Genomic DNA, 17992 nt, shown 5'->3' with positions numbered 1-17992 from the left:
AAATGGCTGGCCCCTTTTGTTTGTTGCTTAATGGCTGCTTACACTTGGGTATCTTGAAAAAAGATGGAACGAAACAGTTTCAGAATCTACTCGGCTCATCCACATAGGAGGAAAGCAACAAAATCCCAGTAAAATGCTAGTTTTCCACTTCCAGCTTCCATCTATCAATAAAAAGTGCAAAAAGGCGATTATAAAAAGCAATGGTTTATTTGCTACCCACTAAAGTCCCAAGAATATTGTGCCAGTGGTGTCTTAACTATGTACCATCTGAATTTTTATTAAAAAGAATTGGTTTTCTTAGTAGCAGTTTAGAGAGAAACCATGGTTACTGAGGCAGTTTACTGCAACTAATCTCAAGAAGTCGATAGGTGCTAAAAAAAGGCTGTTTCATAAATTTTAGAATACTAGAATCTCCACCAATGGGCCTTAGAGGCCATAGGAATTCATTAACAGTAATTATCATTTCCTATTACTTAGCTCTAAAAGCAGCTTTTCAACTCGTGTGGTTAACTGCTGTTCTATCATCTGGCAATTAGAGAGTGGTATTGGGAAGACAGAAGACATATACTTCAGTCACCTTTTATCATCGTATATCCTGAAATTACAAGTAATTAGAAAATAATTTCCAAGGAGACTTGCCCATACCTTGTCCTTTTGCCCACTCTCATTCCTTCATTTGCTATGAAGGTCGCCCTGATGCTTGCTTGCTTTTTTCACTGATAAGCACCGCTGTACAACAGCCATGAAAATCTGTGCGTGGGGAGGACAAGACAACAGTATTTTAGATATAGCCCAAGGGGTGATGAGGAGGGAGGAGAGAGGAAGGAGAGGCAGGTTAGTCCATGCCCTGTTCCAGCACAGAGCCCCCTCTTCTGCTCAGTGCCATAATACCCAGCTCACGCCTACGGAGAGGTGCTCAGTTGTGCTGGTGCAGGGAAAGGTGGTGCCTGGAGCAGTTGTTACCTTCCACTACCCCTCATCTCTGCAGTTTATCTGAATACAGATAATTTGAATGTTGCATGGTCTCCTTGCCTCTGGGGGTCAGATTATTATAACCACCGGGGCTAAATTCCTGCATCTCTTTTTTCCTCGGTATGCCACTGTCCCATCAACACATAAGGAAATGCAGCCTCTCCTCTCCTTTCGGATAAGGAGCTGTGGCCTATAGTCCACCTTGCTTTATATCGGATGTTCTACAGCACTTTTTCCAGGAACTTTGTATGGCTCTGTGGGTTTTACCACCCCAGTATCTTTTCCATCCATCCTTCCTATCCAGGGTATTTTGTAGATCTCCCATTTCTGCCCTTTTGCCGTACCTAGGCTTCCCCATATTCATCCTCTTTTTTCCCACCTCCTGTCCTTCCTCTTTGTGCCTCTCTATGATCTCTCATTCTTCCAGTGTCTACCTAAGGTGACTGCTGTATATGTGTTCCTGAGAATTTTGTTCCTCACTGTTATGATTTCTCTTCTTTCTAGCCAGGTGAGTCATTTGTGTCACCAGCAAGTGAAGATGAGATCAGAAGTCACGCTATGCTGGAACATGCTAGTCAGTGCTGTCAGCCATCCTTACGTCTACAACCACTTGCAAGACTGCTTGAATTTGTGGCTCATCTGAACAGATACAAAGGGCAGCTGTGACATTCAGGAGTTCGTATGCTACATCTGAACAAACAGAAGTGGCAAGAAGTCAACTACAGGGTCAACAAACAAAAAGAGGAACATTTAAAACAGTCTAATTTTGGAGGTAACAGTCTCTGAGGGTTACTGGTAACAAGTGAAGAGGGAATTTAGGGAATTTATGTAATGATAGAAAAGCAGCATTTAAAAATCTTTGAAAAAATTCATTCTGGTCATGTAAGACAGTCACAGACATCTTGACTAGCCAGGGAAAATAAGATAAGAAACACAATTTTTTTCTCTATTCAATTATTGCCAGAGATTGTATTGCCAGAGAGTGAGTGCCCCAAGTCATACTATACAGTCACAATTTGGAATTTTGAGTTGGGAGAACCTGAAAAAGGAAAGGCAACATGAGAAGCCTGCAAGTCCTGAAACAGCATTGTGACCCTTGAGCAGGCCACAGTACTTAGTGTTTCTAGGTAAAACTGAAAAACATAACAAGGACCCAACTACCAGAGAGCACTGTAGCATGTACAAGGCTTTCAACACCCAAATATTTATAGAAATGCCTGATGCAGTCTTCCTCCTTTATCCTATCTGTGAAAAATCATAGCTTAAATGTTGTTCTAGTACCAATGGACTCTCCTAAGATTGCTAGTCCTGTAGCTTACCATATATACAATAAGGTTATATAGTCACATCTTTCTTTGTTGTTTGTAGGTGTCCGTACAAGTTGTAGGCTAACTACTGCAGAGGCAAGGGGACTGGGACCAGCACTAAATACCTTGCAAAGGGAGGTGGGGGGAGGCACTGAGAAGCATACTGCAGAGAGCTGCTTAGCCGGCCACCCGGGCCCAGACAGTTTGTTAGCTTCGATGCAGTACTGTTTAAAAGTGGCTAAGAGCCAAATGTCCCCACAGTGCTTCACCGATCCACATAAACAGACTGGTTTAGGTCAGCAGCTTCAGGACTCCAAAGTCACTGACCTGGCTTCTTTTTAACTTGGCTGTATGTTCTTATAGCCTAGTTTATATATGTCTGGTACGATTTATGTTTGTTTTATCTTGGTTATTCTGAGCCTATTGCTCCAGACAATATAGTTAACTGCAAAAAGAGTGGCTCTGGCAATGCTGTCTTCTGGTATAACAACACAGCAAATATGATACCAACAAAAATAGCGAAAACACCGCAAAAATATTCACATATATTATGAAAACAGATGGTTGTTGCTGTCCTGGGAGGGGCAGTATTGTTTACTGCATAAGCAACCGTAAGCCAGGGGCTGCTTTTCATTTTCCTAATCCTTCCTTGTCATCATTGCTCTGTTGCCTACCAACTAATCTACCTCATGCATAAACTATTAATCAGCAGTTCTAGCATTCATTATGCAGCTGATTGTTTTCCAAATGAAAACTGTGCCTAGATAACGACAGTTTCCATTAGAAACACGTTCTTAGCTGAATTACTAAGAAGAGTTTGCAATCTCTTTCAAATAGGCATCAAGGCATGATATGATTTCCTTGCATGGTAATAATCTCATAAGTTCAGCATGAAAAAAAAGTACTATCCTTTTTGGAAACTTATCTGCCTAAGTGATTGTTAAAGATAGGAATGTAATAAAGGGGAAAAAATCAGTTCACAGTTCAATTTTTTTAGCAACATTTTACATCACTCCATTCTACTCCCTACTGCTCTCACTGCCAGGGATTTTTTTTTAATATGCAAGATGGGAGGCTGACATGCCAGAGATAGAATTTCTCCTTTTATCCACAAAAATTTACAACACAGGTAATGGCATATTTCCTTACCCTGTCCTATTCGGTGTGATTCAGAATATTCATTTAACAAGCGTCAGTCTGAAAAATGTTAGGTCGCTTCCTTAGCTAGTAGGCGCTTAAATGTTAATGATTTGCAGAAAAGTTACCACATATAAAATAAGTGGCATTAATATTACTTATCCCAGTTAGAGTGTGAAATGAGGAAATGCTCATTTCTTTTGTTTATGTTCTGTGGTTAAATTGCCCTCATTTATCCGCACCAATAACTTAAGTAGAGCTAACAAGTAACTGGAGAAATTCTAGTGGGGTACTGAACTCACAGTCTTGAACATATTCATAGACAAGCAGTAAGAATTATGTACATAAATAAGGGCTAAATGATTTGAATTTACCTAAACTGTTAGAGAAGAATATTTTGATGCCCTATTATGCAATACTTGACTTCCGTCTGATCACGGTTGATCAGTTCTTGTTTGACTGAATGGGATAATGTTTTAAATGATGCCACTTTAAGTTGTTTAAAATTCCTTGTTCCACTACATAAATCACCTCCCTTGATACGTGAACTGTGGGCCTGGCCTTTCTTTAAGTGCAGAAGGACTGCACTTGGGCTCCAGATTGGGATAGCATTTTATTTCTCAACATCCTTGCGAAGGGACTGCTTTTTGCAGAAATACTATGTCATTCTACAACTCCACGATATATCCACCTCAAGTACCATCTGCAGTTCTTATTTCCCCATCTCAGAAAAAGAATATAGTATGATTACAGAAGACACTAAAGTGGAGACACCGTGATCAAAGCTATACCAAAGCTTTCTCACAAAAGAGGACAAAATAGATTGAAAACTCTTCAAAATAGAAAAGAGCAAACTGAAAGGTGATATGCTACAGCTCCATGAAATTATTGACATGGGAAAAACAAAGAGGGAATAATTATTTGCTCTCTTCTGATACGAGAAGTAGAAGACATCAGATAACACAAAAATGCCATTTTCAAAACAAAAGGAGAGACTTCTTTTGTATGCTGTGAAACCTCTTGTCATAGGATGTAGTACCTGTTAAGAGCTTGTGTGGATTTAAACAGGCCCTTGACAAAAATCGCAGAAGAAAAGTTCTTGAATGGCAATTAAAAATAAAGACAGAGTTGTATAAGGTGTTTGCCTCAGTTCCTTACCACCAGTCTGGAAGATTCTTACTTCCAGCCCCACATAAGTGTATGGTACAGAAGAACAGGACCTGGAGAAGGAGTATTGCCGTCTGTAATGGCCTTCTTCATATGATATAGCTCTTGAAATTTATAACCTAGAATCTCTGATAGGCTGTTACAGTGTTACATTGTGACAGGAATATGCGGAGACCCATGTCTTAATAAGCATGCAGTTGTAATTTGTTAATGGTTCCTTTAAACTTTTAATTAAAAGAATGGATTGCTACCTGCAGACTAACAGCTATAGAAATAGTTAAGATGGATAACCACCTACCGCGCTGTCAATGCGAGAATGGCAAGACAAAATATACAATGAATGGGGACAGGTCTTTTTTTAAGCAGTGGTTTGAAAGCTTCAGTTCCAGTTGCTGAACTGACTCCTCCGAATCTAACGCTTTGGTATTTTATTAGGGAGATAGAAATTGAAGAGAGCAGTGATAACTACTCTTGCCATCCCTGGGAAACAGGCCATTGCTATCATTCGTTATGTGTGTAACTTCATCTTATGGCACGCCCTGATCCCATAGGGTTGTAGTAACAGTGAATGGAGAACTGATGTAAGACATGTCTCTCCTACCTTTCACAAAAGTGAAAACCTTTCCTTTCTCTGTAGCATTCTCTGCAACAATAATTGCTTCGGTCAGATAGCAGTGTCCTTCATCCTCTGTTGCCACACTGGAAGCAATGCTGTTTCCTCTTTAGTCTGTTCTCTAGGCCTCTTTCAGAACAGGTTGTAACAACCAGGACATTGGCAAGTGGCACAGCCCAGAACAGGCTACAAAGCCTCCTCTAACAGAGTTTGTTCCTTAACTCTGCCCATTCTGCTACGAGATCTCCATCACTGCTATACTTGTTTCATTGTTCTCCGTTAAGAAAATTGTACTGTTCCTTCCTGCTCTTACCTGTCATTTAGAACTGCAGTCTCTGTTGCTGAGTTCATGGCAATGACTTCGGTCAAACTCACCATGTTAGGAGCATATTGTCATCCTCCATCTTTTGGTAGGTGTTTAAGGCACTCCTGGAACTAAACAGCCATCTGTTACATCTCCACCACCATGAACCTCCCTGGAGGGTTACCGAGAAGTTATGTTATTTGGGTTGTCTTCTAAAATAGGCTCCCTCCTATATTCACACCAAATATAAGCCAGAACCCGGCGGTGCTTAGCAGAGCTAGGAGCCATGCAGTGTTTCTAGGGCCACTTGGAGAAGCTGACCAAAAGAGTCTTTAACTAGTAAATTGAATGTTGGTCTGGTATACGCAAAGGAAGCAAGGGGAAGACATAAGCCCTGGGAACTATGTGCTGGCACTGAAAAAATTCTGAAAAACTGTCCCACTTTTAGCAGAACCCTACCTTCAAGGTGCCTTAAAGTGAGGCAAAGACTTTTTTGGGTACGTGTGCATGAGAGTGTCTTCAGGTCACGAACATGGATGTGCAGAAAGATGGTGGGCAGATGTAGGCTACCACATGTACAGGAACACAGCACAACCCTCTAAATGCAGATATATCCCACGGGATGGGGGGGCTCACACCACCCACTAGGCAATTTGGTGATTTAAAGAGCGTTGAAGTTGAAAAAATTTGAAGTCTCCTGACGTAGACTTACAGCTTTTAGCCTACAAGAATGATGAAGCACCTCTGTAGGCAATTATCAGTTCTCTGACCAACCCTCCATCCACATATGGTTTTAAAATCCCTTTAAATCATAAAATGGATAGCTAAAAAAGCTCAGACTAGGAACATATTTACCTGCTGCTGCAGTCATTTCCTGTAAAGTTTATTTCTTTCCCTCAAATCTCTGTATTTTCCTAGGGATAATCACTTTGTTGTTACAATGACCTAAGTAACACAAAGAAGACTTATTGCTCTAAGTAGGGAAGGTGGCCAACAATATGACTCAATATTTAAAATGAATTTATTGTCATCAAAGCCTTTCACATAGCAGTTACTTCTCATCTGTGCTGTATAGAATATATAGTGGCCACTAGTCTAGCAACGGTATACGAAAAGAAACCTGTAGCTTCCATTTTCTCTCTGACTCTGGAATAACACAAAATCCCACTGACCAAGTCAGTGACACAGCTTATGAAAGAGTAATGAAACACAGAAATATCAAGAAAAAAATTAACAATATTTTTTCTTTACTGTGTTTTCCATCTTGAATGTCAGATTTCTTACCAGCGTGGGGTTTCCACTTTCAGTGACATTGCTTCAATGGCGTGCTTCCTATTCTGGGGACTTTGCCAGGGAATGGCAGGAGCAGATCCGCTCCACAGGGGAAGATAAGCCAGGAGCTGAGGGTGACCACAGCACTGGCAGTGACCTTCCCAACCGGAGTGCCTAGTATGATCAAACTGGTGATGGCGATGACTTCAACTGACAGTCCTTGACAAGGCAAGATAATGATTTAGATCCAAAGTCCATCTAGGGAGACCAGTCAGGAACAAGAGGAGATAGAGGACCAGAGACAAGGCTACAGAATAGCTCTGAGGTCTGTCTAGGAGACAAGGCTGGAAATAGGACCAAAGACAAAGTTACCTAAAACACAAGCCCAAGGTCTATCCCAGAAACCCAGTCAATAACCTAGAATGGCAGGAAACAGGACAGTCACAAGAACGCTCATAACATAGCCGAGACCATATCTAGGTGCCCAGGTTTAAATGGGGTTCCTGGGCCCATGGGCAGGAGGTGGTGGTGCAGGTCCCAGACTATTCGTGCACTTAGGGCCCTGAGAGACCCCAGGGGAGTGTACCCATCAGGAAACAGCTAAACAAAATTTTTGATTTAACAGCCTCTGCATGGCACAGAAAGTCAGAAGGAGATTTCTCAGTCCCACTGAAATCCCTGGCTATCTTGCAACATCCGGATGCTCAGAACAAGCAGGCACTTTTAAAAACTTACGGTAAAGTCAGTTTTTGTCCTACCGAAGCCAGTAATAAAATTCCCATTGATTTCAGTGGGGTCAAAGTTTTACCTTGCCATTTCTTTTCCTGAGTTGTGTTTTGAAGTCCAACACGGTAATAAAAATAATTAGAGGAAGTGCCACAGACTCTCTTTTTCCAAGCCTTTTCTGGAAATCACATGGATCCCTCCTATGTCAGGGCATTTTATACTCCCTGCTTTGACCCTTGTGTCAGGCTAATGGCTTTCTGATTAAGAGTTAGATAAACCTGTTCCAGAGCGCATCAATATCACTCTCTTTTGGCCAGAGGTCTGGGTCAGCAATGTGAGCATGACATATGCCTTTCCTCCTGACCTGCAGATGGGAGAAGCGTTGCGCTACTGTAGGGCTTGCTGGTCTGAGTTGACGATAGCCTCGTAAATGAACCAGAAGCTGGCTTCTTCCCATGGTCATTCTTTATCCTATCTCCAAATAGTTTTACTCTCTGTGTTACACTTTTACTGGCAATGCCCCCACATATTTCTGAAAATGGATGAATACTTCTTGTCATAGACTTGGATGTTTGTGGTTGCTTTTTGTCTTGAAAAGAAGAACCAGATGAGGACAGTGTGACTAGTAACACTGCATGAGTTTAAACACATGAAACATCACTACCAGTTAGTCAGCGCTTACAGTTTTTAATCTCTCTGATGGTCATTATTGTGTGGTGTTCAGCAAGTAACTGCTCCTAGGATTATCATTGCCTCTCTTTTCAGTGTCCCTGTGTCCTCAGGCGGTCAGAAGTGTATGGCCATCAGTCTCACAGGTAGGAATTATGGATACTGATGCAATGTGTGGGATTTTGGTATCCACCCAAATTCAGGAGTAAATGCATATGTACACTAGCTGTCTAGTCCATACACTCAACAGACCTTAGGGAGCTGTTCGACTGATTATCCAGTGGAGATGAGATTCAGTTGTGTACCTGTAGATGCCTAGTGACCTTTTAGGTGTCCCAGGGTATTTCATCTGGCAACCAGTTGCTGCCCTTGAAACGCACAGATGTTCTGTAATTTCTGTGCCCAGCCACTGATGCTGTCCTGAATATCCTAGAGCATCTCAAAAGGCTTTCGACATGCCTTTCCTGCTTAGGAAATAGTGAAATAAGTGACTGTCACTTTTGTTTATTTAGTTTAGGATCAGCTGAATTCTCTCCAGGCTTCACTAACTGTATTGACTAGGTCTCCATTGACTACCCTGGAGGCTTAAGCTGACCTGGCTCACAGCAGGCATTTAGATTCTGGTGACTTTCTATCTGAAACCCATTCCTTGTGCACTTTCATAAGAGCTCCTGAATCTTCAGATTCAGATGCCTCTCAGCATGCCTCTCATGCCCCAGTTTACGGACTGCTTATTTGGGTCACTTTGCTCTGCTAGTTATAGTGATGATGATATTCTCCTGTGGGACAATAAAAGAGACTTAAGATGTGGGGGGCCTTGCACTAACAGGACACAATGGAGATCGATTTTGTATCTAGAGAGCTGACCTTTAGAAAAGACTTACTGTTCCAGGAGGTTTCTTTCATGTATTTGTCAACTTGCTCAGTAGTAGCCTTTCAAGAAGGAAATATTTTTTCTAATTGGGATTATCTTGTTAATTCAGTCAGTATCATTGCTTACAAACGTCCAAACCCCATTGAGCCTTAATTTCACTAGAAGACCTTTCTGGGTTTATTCATATTGCATATATTGTTTTGCATATATTATTTTGCCAACAATGACTTCACAGTAGCAGCCTTTTGTTAATAGGCATATTTGTACTCCCTGGAAGTTGTGTAACTGTGAGTGTGTTGCTCAGAATGGTTTATTTGCGTTAATTTCTGAAGCGCTGAGGAATTAGGGGTAGTTGTGCAATCTCTGTAGGGTTTATCAGAGGGTATTGATCTGTCCTGAGGACCCAGTGATTTTGGGTAGAACAAAGGAAAAAAACCTCTCCTGCTTTCCACTGAGAGCAGATGAAACTGCTTATACTGATAATCTCCAGATCAGACTAGCTAATAGTCTCTAGCTAGATTTATATTCGCATACTACTGTTAGTCTGCAGATCAGCAGAGCTTTGCAGTCTTGCAGAGGAGGCCTCAATTTCACTTTTCTCTCTCAAAGAGTTAGCCTTTTTGTGTTGGCTTAAAACAGACGCAGAAAGACCCAGTTGCACAGGGTGCAACAATCTACATATGTGGATTAAGTTTTAAAGAAAGATGTATGCTACCATACTTTATTGTTTGGAAAATGACGTATGATATTATAGTCTAAGATCTCACAGCAATGCCCACACCCAGGAGACAGAGTCTAAGCTTCAGTGTGCAAATTTAATTTCATCATTTCCTGGCTTTTGCTTGGCTGATGCTAACATATTCACTTTCTCGTAACACTAGCGTTATAGAGAGTATGTGCAAACATAGACTCTATGGTCTAGGATATATTTTCTTCTTTTTTTTTTTAGTTAATTGATATCTACAACATCTGTTTCTACTGAAATCCTTTTGGTATAATTGATTTTAAAAAGTCTTATTTTTCTTTAGCTATGAAGTAATCTAATCTTTGCTCATACCCTCCAGACTTCCTAAACTAGAGTAAGTGCGTTTTAGTGATGACGTGAAAGCTCCTTTTTTGGTACGCACTGGGGGGATGCAGCAGTGGAATCATAGGCAGATATCAGTCTGTAGTGATTTTAGCAAGGCAGCCTTTGATAATGGTCTTTTAAAACCAAAATAGACTTGACTTTCAAGAAAAGATAGACATTGTAAGTTCCTTTTGGTGTTGTGTGACACCTGGAATGTTTTCTGTGTTCTGTACCGTTTTTACATCTTCTTTCTGCCCACTCCACAATGGGCCACTCAGAAATGCTCCTACAGTTTCAGTGCTGCAATAGCTATTGAAGTGGTTATCACATGCCCTCTGCTTTCTCCCTCAGCTCCAGGAGGGAAATTCCAGTAGAAACGAAAGGTCGAACTTCATTTCTTACCCTTTCATGAGCCTTGTCTGCTTCCTCTTTGACACATGACTGATTCTGCTTAAGCATTAAGCCAATTGTCTGATAGAGGATGTTGGACCCTACTATAGCTTTATGAGTAAAATGTTTCTAGTTCTTTTCTTGTGCAATTTAGAGAACAGTAGAAGGACATACATACCTAGCATCCAAACAAGGCCTATATTATACCTTTACAAGATCTGGTATAACTGCCTGGCTTCAATGGGGCTCAACCTCTTAAGCAAAAATTGGCCTTTTGGTGACCAAATTCTCCCTCTGGAAATACACGTTATTTCCTATTAATTTCTTAACAAAATCACTTACAAGAGCCTGACAACTCATTCCAGCCCTAACATTTTTATCTGAATTTTGGATAAGCGTCTGATTCGATTGTGAAGGAGTAATGCCGAAGGCTGTGATTCGGATGATTTTACACATGGCCAAGGGGGAAGAGTGAGGATCTAAGGAAAACTTTTCCTTTTGGTTGGCAGCACGTATGGGTCCCTAGCACTCAGCCACTCCTCCCTTGCATGCTGAACTTGATAGCTTGTACTAGACTGTATTATATAATTTTAGCAAAGGATACCTTGAAGATATAGACACTGTAAACGAGCTGTAGCAGCACCATTATCACTGTGTGGTCTGACATAGCTCTCCATATCATGAAACAGAGACCAACTCTCTTGCCAGACCTCCTTACTCCACATTCAGCCAACCCTGGTCCCCATCTTCAGCCCTTCAAATTCAGACCTTTTGAACCCCCAGAGTACATATAGCACATGGCACTACCCCACAGTGGTTCTGCAGCAGCCTTGTGCCAAAGAGGTTGTTTAAACTGAAGTTCTCTCTAACTTTAACTCCAAAGTAAGTGCTTTGCTCAGCATAGGTGGATTTAAATGCTCAGTTGCACTGCAACCTCAAAGAGCAACTTAGCTTATATATACATTAAAAAAAAATGTTTGATTTGTTTCAAAGCAGAAATGGTTAATTGAAAAAACACAGCCCAGCACCACAGGCTCTCTATGTGCAAGTGCTTTAATGACCCCCAACTTTTAAAAATTTGTCAGACATAAAAGCAGTACTAATCCGATTAGTAACTGTGATTGAGTAAATCTACTGTAAAAATGGACCGTGCCCTGTTTTGAACATGATACCGTGCTGGTCATTTGAGAACTGCCACTGTGAAACATAAAAGTCTCTTTGATGGAATATTTATTTCATGAGTTAAAAAAAGGGATAATATAGTATTGTTTATTTTCAAAATCACTTGTAAAATTTTATTAGCCAGGGAGCCAATATTCAAAACAGTCAGGAAAAGAGTTAGGCTGTGCAGTAAGAGAGAGATGAAAGCTCATCAGAGAGGGAGTCAAGTGGTTAAGTCCAAGAATTGCTAGCTCTACTTCTTTTAGCTCCAGTGCCCCACAGGAATAAAAGCAAGACAAGTATTTTGGAAAACCATATTTGTTAAGTTGAAAAAGTCAGCAGTGTGTTGTGTGGCCTTGGAAACTCTCGTCAAGCTTCCTATCTGTCCTCCAGAATATTTCTGCATGTCACTTTGGCAGTCACAGCTACTAATTTTAAAGCAGAGAAGCCTCTTCATTCCTTAGGGCTCACATGCACTACAATTAGACTTATTATAAAATGCCAAAAAATCTCTGACAGCTAAAATAAAGTCCAGGGAAATGTCCACACCGCTGATGAATGAGTTCCTTGAAAAGAAGTAGGGATGGGCCTGAGCCACGACATTTGGATCTAGATCCCTGTCTGGAAAACCTGAGGATTGTATTTTGGCTCAGTCCACTATATATATAGACAGAGATCAGCAGTGGCATTTCTACCCAGATTTAGATTCCAAATTTCATTAACTGTTTATTAGAAATGCATGCACATGTACACATACGCACAGTTTACAACTGATACCCAAACTTCAAATAGAACAATATGTAATATTGTATGTACAATCTGAGCATTTTTCATTCACCCATGTGTAGCTATATTTCCTTTCTGGTCTGAGTGTCTGAGAAGCTTTCTCGAGGTATGAATACTTGAGCAGGCCCTCTTGCTCTAACACTCATGTTCTATTTAGCTACTTAAACATTAGCTCAATCTGTTTGCACAGTACAACATACCAGCTTATGGGAGAGAGAAAGAGAGAGAAATCATTTCCCTAAACCAAAAAGGGCATTTTTCAGATGTGAGATCAATTTATCAACTCAATTGACAAGTTTCCCATTTTTTGAAGAAAAAAAGAATTCAGCTTGTAATGAAAGTGCTTTCATGTTGTTTGCCAAAGTGAACACATTTTTTTTTGTTATGATCTCTGGAAAATTTTGTTTGTCCTGCAATAAGTCTCTCACTTCATTTTCAGTTTGTGGGCATTTGCGTTGGGAAGAAACCCTTTCCGCCGCTCAGGACACGCTTTTCCCGCTTTACCCTCGACGGCTCACAGCATTCACAGGTGCGAGGCACTCGGGGCCGGACCTCCCTCAGCTCCCGGAGTCCTGAGCTGGCACCTCGCAGCTTCCAGGAGACTTTCCTCCCTCTGACAGCACAAAATAACAGTTCGCCAGGAGGGGACAGGAGGCCCCCGCCTGCCGGCGATGGAGTGCCCCTCCGCGCGGTGACTGGAAGAGCCTTTTTTTGATGATTCACCTGTAATAATATAGATAACTGAAACATTTTCTTCCCCAAAAGAGTGTGCGATGAGTGCTTTTCTCATGGAGAAGGAGAAAGAAAAACAGAAGAAATTCTCAGCTACTCTAACCTTTCACATGTGTACACACATATGTGTATGTGGGCATGTATACTGTGCATATATGTTTTAAAGCTCCCGTCAAAGAGCATAGCTAGTAACAAAGATAGATCTGCAAAAATTAAATAGGAAGCTAAAGGATGTTTTATGTAGGCTGGAGCACACTTTCTAGAGGTTAAATACCAGTCTCCTTTGTTCCAAGCCCCCGGCCCCAGCCACAACAACCTGAACTTGTAGCATGTACTTTTTTCCTAGTTTGAATCGTAACTGAATTTTTGCCAACAGTTCAACAGGTGCAAACCCTAAAGACAAAAATAACTGTCACCAGAATGGTTTATTTTGATAATTTTCCTCATCGGATGCCACTGTTACAGAGGCACTGCAGAGCTGCTCAGGTAGCTTATAAGTATAAAATAAGATAAAAAGTTGTTTCCTAGGGCCAAAAGAATTGGTTATACAAAAACAGATTAGTGTCCAGAAGGGTTTGCCTGTTGCTTGTCAAGACCACAGACTAAAAATTTAGTGTTTACTTTCCTTTAAATATCGTGAGAGCCACTCTGTATACATACACACACAAAAAAAAAAAAAGAAGAAAAAAGAGGAAACGGTGACCACAACACACATATACTGGTATTCTCAAATAAAACATTATTTCGATCCTTGGATTGTTGAACTGGTGATAGAAATTCTCTGCCTATGAATTATACACACACACAAGGACATATAGTGACAAATATTTAGTATTTTACTTAGTGTGTGAAAACTGTTGCAGAGCCAGGTTGGGAATTCTGAAGAAGATTGCAAAATATTCCCACTAATTTCTAATATGTGTGAAACATTATGTCCTAAAAAAAAGAAAAAAGGCACAAATCACCCCTGTTAAAACACAGTATAGACTTTCTCATCAACATTTACTTCTTGACACAAACTGAACTAGATCAACTATTCTTTTGTGCTTCCAGTATATTCTATTCCAGTATATTCCAAGATCAGGCTATTGTCAGAAAAGCCTCATTAGTATTGAGACACAGGACTGTGTATTTCTGTTCCGAACTAGGAAATCCCAAATGTCCAGTGTCCCAGGCCACTTGTTAGGGGTGATGGTGTGTACAGAGTGAGCCATGAGCAAGTCTTTGTTTCATTTCCAAACGGTTTTATAACTAGAGCTCACTTACAATCTCATAAACTTCATTCTGTCCTGAGGCCTTTCTGCATAGCTTCATTTACACGCACACAAATTGAGCATTTAAGAGGTTTACTTTAGTTTGATAACGATCTATTAGGACAGATTATAAAATAAGAAAAGTCAGGTATCTAGTACAAATATTCTTTCACATAAACAACACATCACCTCGTTTCACTGTGGTCTCATTTCTGGATGGATATCAAGTTCATAACATTATTCTAGGGCAAAGTAACTTGCTCTTGTGACATAACGTTTCAGACCTGGCACCCATTTCAAAAGGCAGGGCAACAGAACTTGAGATTTCTCCAGGAGGAGCCTTCTCAAAAGAGATGATAGCAGCAAATTAAATGAGATTATATACGCCTGTGAGTATGTGTGTGTGTGCACCTATGTTCGGTGGAACAGGGGTGGAGGAAAGGTGTTAGTAAGAGATGGAGACTTACACTGTCCTGGTCATTTTAAACTATGTTCAGAATGTCACTGGTTATTATTTAGGATTCTTTGTTTTCAAGCTGTGGTATGTCTATGATACAATTCCTGATCCCTTGCCCACATTCTGTTATTTTAAATTCCTTTCTAGGTTCCTACCTTAGAAAACGTTATGCGTTTTCCTAACCTTACACCTGAAGCAAATGGACTTCTAGTCCTTCTAGCCTGACCCTGGCTTCATGAGGGCAGTGTGAAGAGAGGGCCCTGCACTGAAACGTGGAGGGAGGTTCGTGACCACTGTCACATTGTTATTCCCCTTCAGCATCAGCTGGGTTGGGAAGAGAAAGTGGGGAACTGTGCCGGGAGTGAGTAGGTTTAGGACAATTCAGGCTCCTGCCGTGCACCAGCCTCTGAGGAGGCAGGGTCAGCAAGGGGGAGGTAGAAGGAATATGCCAAAGGGATAAGTATATCCCAGACATGTCATCTGTTGTCAGTGCTAGTGCTGCCATCCCAGGAAAGGGCTTCAGCTCTGTAGTAACGGTGGTGGCTGACAGTGGCTGGAAGGAGCCCAAGGGAGCAGGGGAAAGGGCTAACGAAGAGAAGCAGTGCTGCAAGGAAGAAAGGAGGAAGGACTTCTGGGCCGGTGGGCAGGGAAGGGAAAATATTCCTCCCCTGCTAAATATGCCAAGTATCACCTTATTGTCCTGTTACTCTACTAATTTTCTGAGAAGTTTCTCTGTGACCAGTGTCACAAAGCTGTTCTCCAGTGAAGGAGCCAAAGGTAGGTCTGCTCACCCGTCAGTGACATAGGGCCTCTTACAAGCATGGACATTTTTAATGTCATCAATGCCTCAACTAATTTTTTTAAAGCAAGCTTTCTGCTCGCAAGCAATTTCAGGTGCAGTAGTGCAGTTCTCTGGAGCTGCAAGGAACCTGTGAAAGTGTTACCCCAGCTGGGTTCATTCGTGGGCGGATGGCCATACCTATTTATAAACAGCACAGAAGATTATGGCTGAGAACATGCAGGCAGAAAAAGTAAAAAGGAAGGGCAAAAATAATTTCAAAATCATATCCCTGATTCATTTCTTATATGTTCCGGAGAGCTTTCCTTCCAGATAGGCATTCCCAGACAAGACTGTAATGGTTTATGGATAAAAAATGCCTAACTGTTTTTTAGCTGTTTACATCTGATGAGTTATACAATATGTGTATATGTAACATGAAAGCCTGAGTCAATCCCTGCATTCAGTTTCTTCCCACTCTGAATACCTTTTGAAGCAAGTTACATTTCACTGCTGCCACTAGATCCATCCCACAAATACGGCACTAGGAATCCACTGCAGATAATCACGTGATCAAGACTCATCATCATGTTCTGATTAACGTATGGCGATCATTAGCTTTATTAACATATTTTTCATTGGATGAAGAGCACTAACGAACGTCTAACCTAAATATCTCCTAAATTCTCATTTGCTGAAGTCCAAGTTAGTTGATCATCGATTCAAGCAAAGTCTCTGTTTCACAGCACTTTTTTTTTGGAGGAAGAGAACGATGGAAGAAATATGGGAAGTTTTTCATGTTTTGCTCTTTTTTGTGCTAACCATCTTTTATCATTGTTTTTTTTTCCTGCAACGATTATATAACAGCTGGAAGTACTGAAAAGACATTTTAACACGGCAAAATAAATAACGTAAAAAACTGTAATCCGACCAACACCAAAGTTAAAGATGACTCCTCAGTACTCTATACAAGGACTATAAATGACAAAAACATATAGACTGCCATTCTGTAAACTCAGTCCCTGCTAGTCGGTCAGAGTCTATTCATAAACCAGCAATATCTTAGATCCTCTGCTGATGCAACTGATTTGATCTTGTATAATACCTCCTTATCAGAGGCCAGACGCCACCCTCAGAGGGCGCCGGGAAGCGGGAGCCGTTCCCTTGCCCGGCTTTCCGCTGTGTGAGCCGACCCAGGCACCCCGGAGCCCTTAGTGCTGCAGCCCTTCAATCGCGAGGTTTTACAGAGGTCCGTTTCATATTTTACCATCACACATTGCTTTACGTTTTCCCTGAAGGTTTCTTTTTTTTTTTTTTGCTTTCGCTTTGTTTTCTTCCCCAGCCCTCAGCGCTGTCGCACCGCAAACATAAGGAGGGGAGGGCACGGCGGGGGCTCCCGTCGCGGGGAGACAGGCGCGCTGCCCCTGCTGCCGCTGCTGCCGCTGCTGTTGCTGCTGCTGCTGCTGCCGCTGCTGCCGCTGCTGCTGCAGCAGCCGCGGGCGCGGGGCAGCGCAAAGAGGGAGGGAGGGGAAGGGGGGCGCGCAAGGAGCGCGGCGGGCGGCAGGTGGCGCTGCCCCCGCACCGAAGCGCGGCGGCGGCGGCGGCGCCCGGCGGGCCCCGTCTAACATCGTCTGCCGGCCATCGCCGCATCCTGCCCCACAGGCGCCTCCTCGCTCAGCGTTTTACCTAGCTGCCCGCTGCCACCCCAGATGTCGCGAGTCGCGCCGAGCGGGTGCGCGGAGCCCCGCCAGCTTTTACTGCAGGCGTTTTGTTTAATGCTTCCTCAAATGACCTTGGTGGTACAGGCTGGTGCGCACACCGTACTTTCCCTTTGGAGCATTTATTATAGCCAGTTTCCACAGGCGATTCACCTAAGTTTGGAGTTGGACGTTAGAGACAAACACCCATATGTATATTTTAAGAGTATATTTTATGGTCCAGCGGTTAATACAACTGTTTACGTATCAGACCAAATCTGACAAAGTTAACGCAGCACAGTTTTTTGCATGTGACATGACTTATAAAAACACCCACTGCGTGAAGTGAAAGTGTAGCAGCAGAGTGTATATCTATTGCTTGCAGAAATAATGTCTGGTGTGGCAACATTTTCATATTTCTGGTAGTAGTTTATTCTTTGGAGCAAAAGTTAAAAAAAAAGACTAGCAATCCGGAAGTTTCCCAAGAGGGCTGAATGTCAGAATTTGGATATTCAGCTTTTTCTGAAAATTAGGCATGAGATGTCTCAAACTCATATCACTTTTGAAAAACTCGCCTGTGGGTGCAGAGCCTGTCACTGGGCACTGGGTTCACTGATAAAAATAAAGG

General features: G+C 41.8%; 1 protein-coding gene across 3 annotated transcripts in view; it reads left to right on the top strand.

Moving 5' to 3' along the window:
* XKR9 (XK related 9) overlaps window positions 1–13825 on the top strand; it is a 41884-nt gene extending 28059 nt beyond the window's left edge. For all 3 annotated transcript variants that reach the window (XM_068932531.1, XM_009685266.2, XM_068932530.1), the window contains 3 exons: window positions 1477–1744; window positions 8264–8313; window positions 12887–13825. In XM_068932531.1, the coding sequence (XP_068788632.1) occupies window positions 1477–1615 (139 nt within the window). In that variant the 3' untranslated portion in view covers window positions 1616–1744; window positions 8264–8313; window positions 12887–13825. The remainder of the gene's footprint in view (window positions 1–1476; window positions 1745–8263; window positions 8314–12886) is intronic.
* Window positions 13826–17992: the final 4167 nt, after the last annotated feature.

Source organism: Struthio camelus, chromosome 2 (genome assembly GCF_040807025.1).
Source record: "Struthio camelus isolate bStrCam1 chromosome 2, bStrCam1.hap1, whole genome shotgun sequence".
Classification (NCBI taxonomy): domain Eukaryota; kingdom Metazoa; phylum Chordata; class Aves; order Struthioniformes; family Struthionidae; genus Struthio; species Struthio camelus.
Note: the sequence above shows the minus strand (reverse complement) of the source record. Positions and strands in the feature narration are given on the sequence as shown.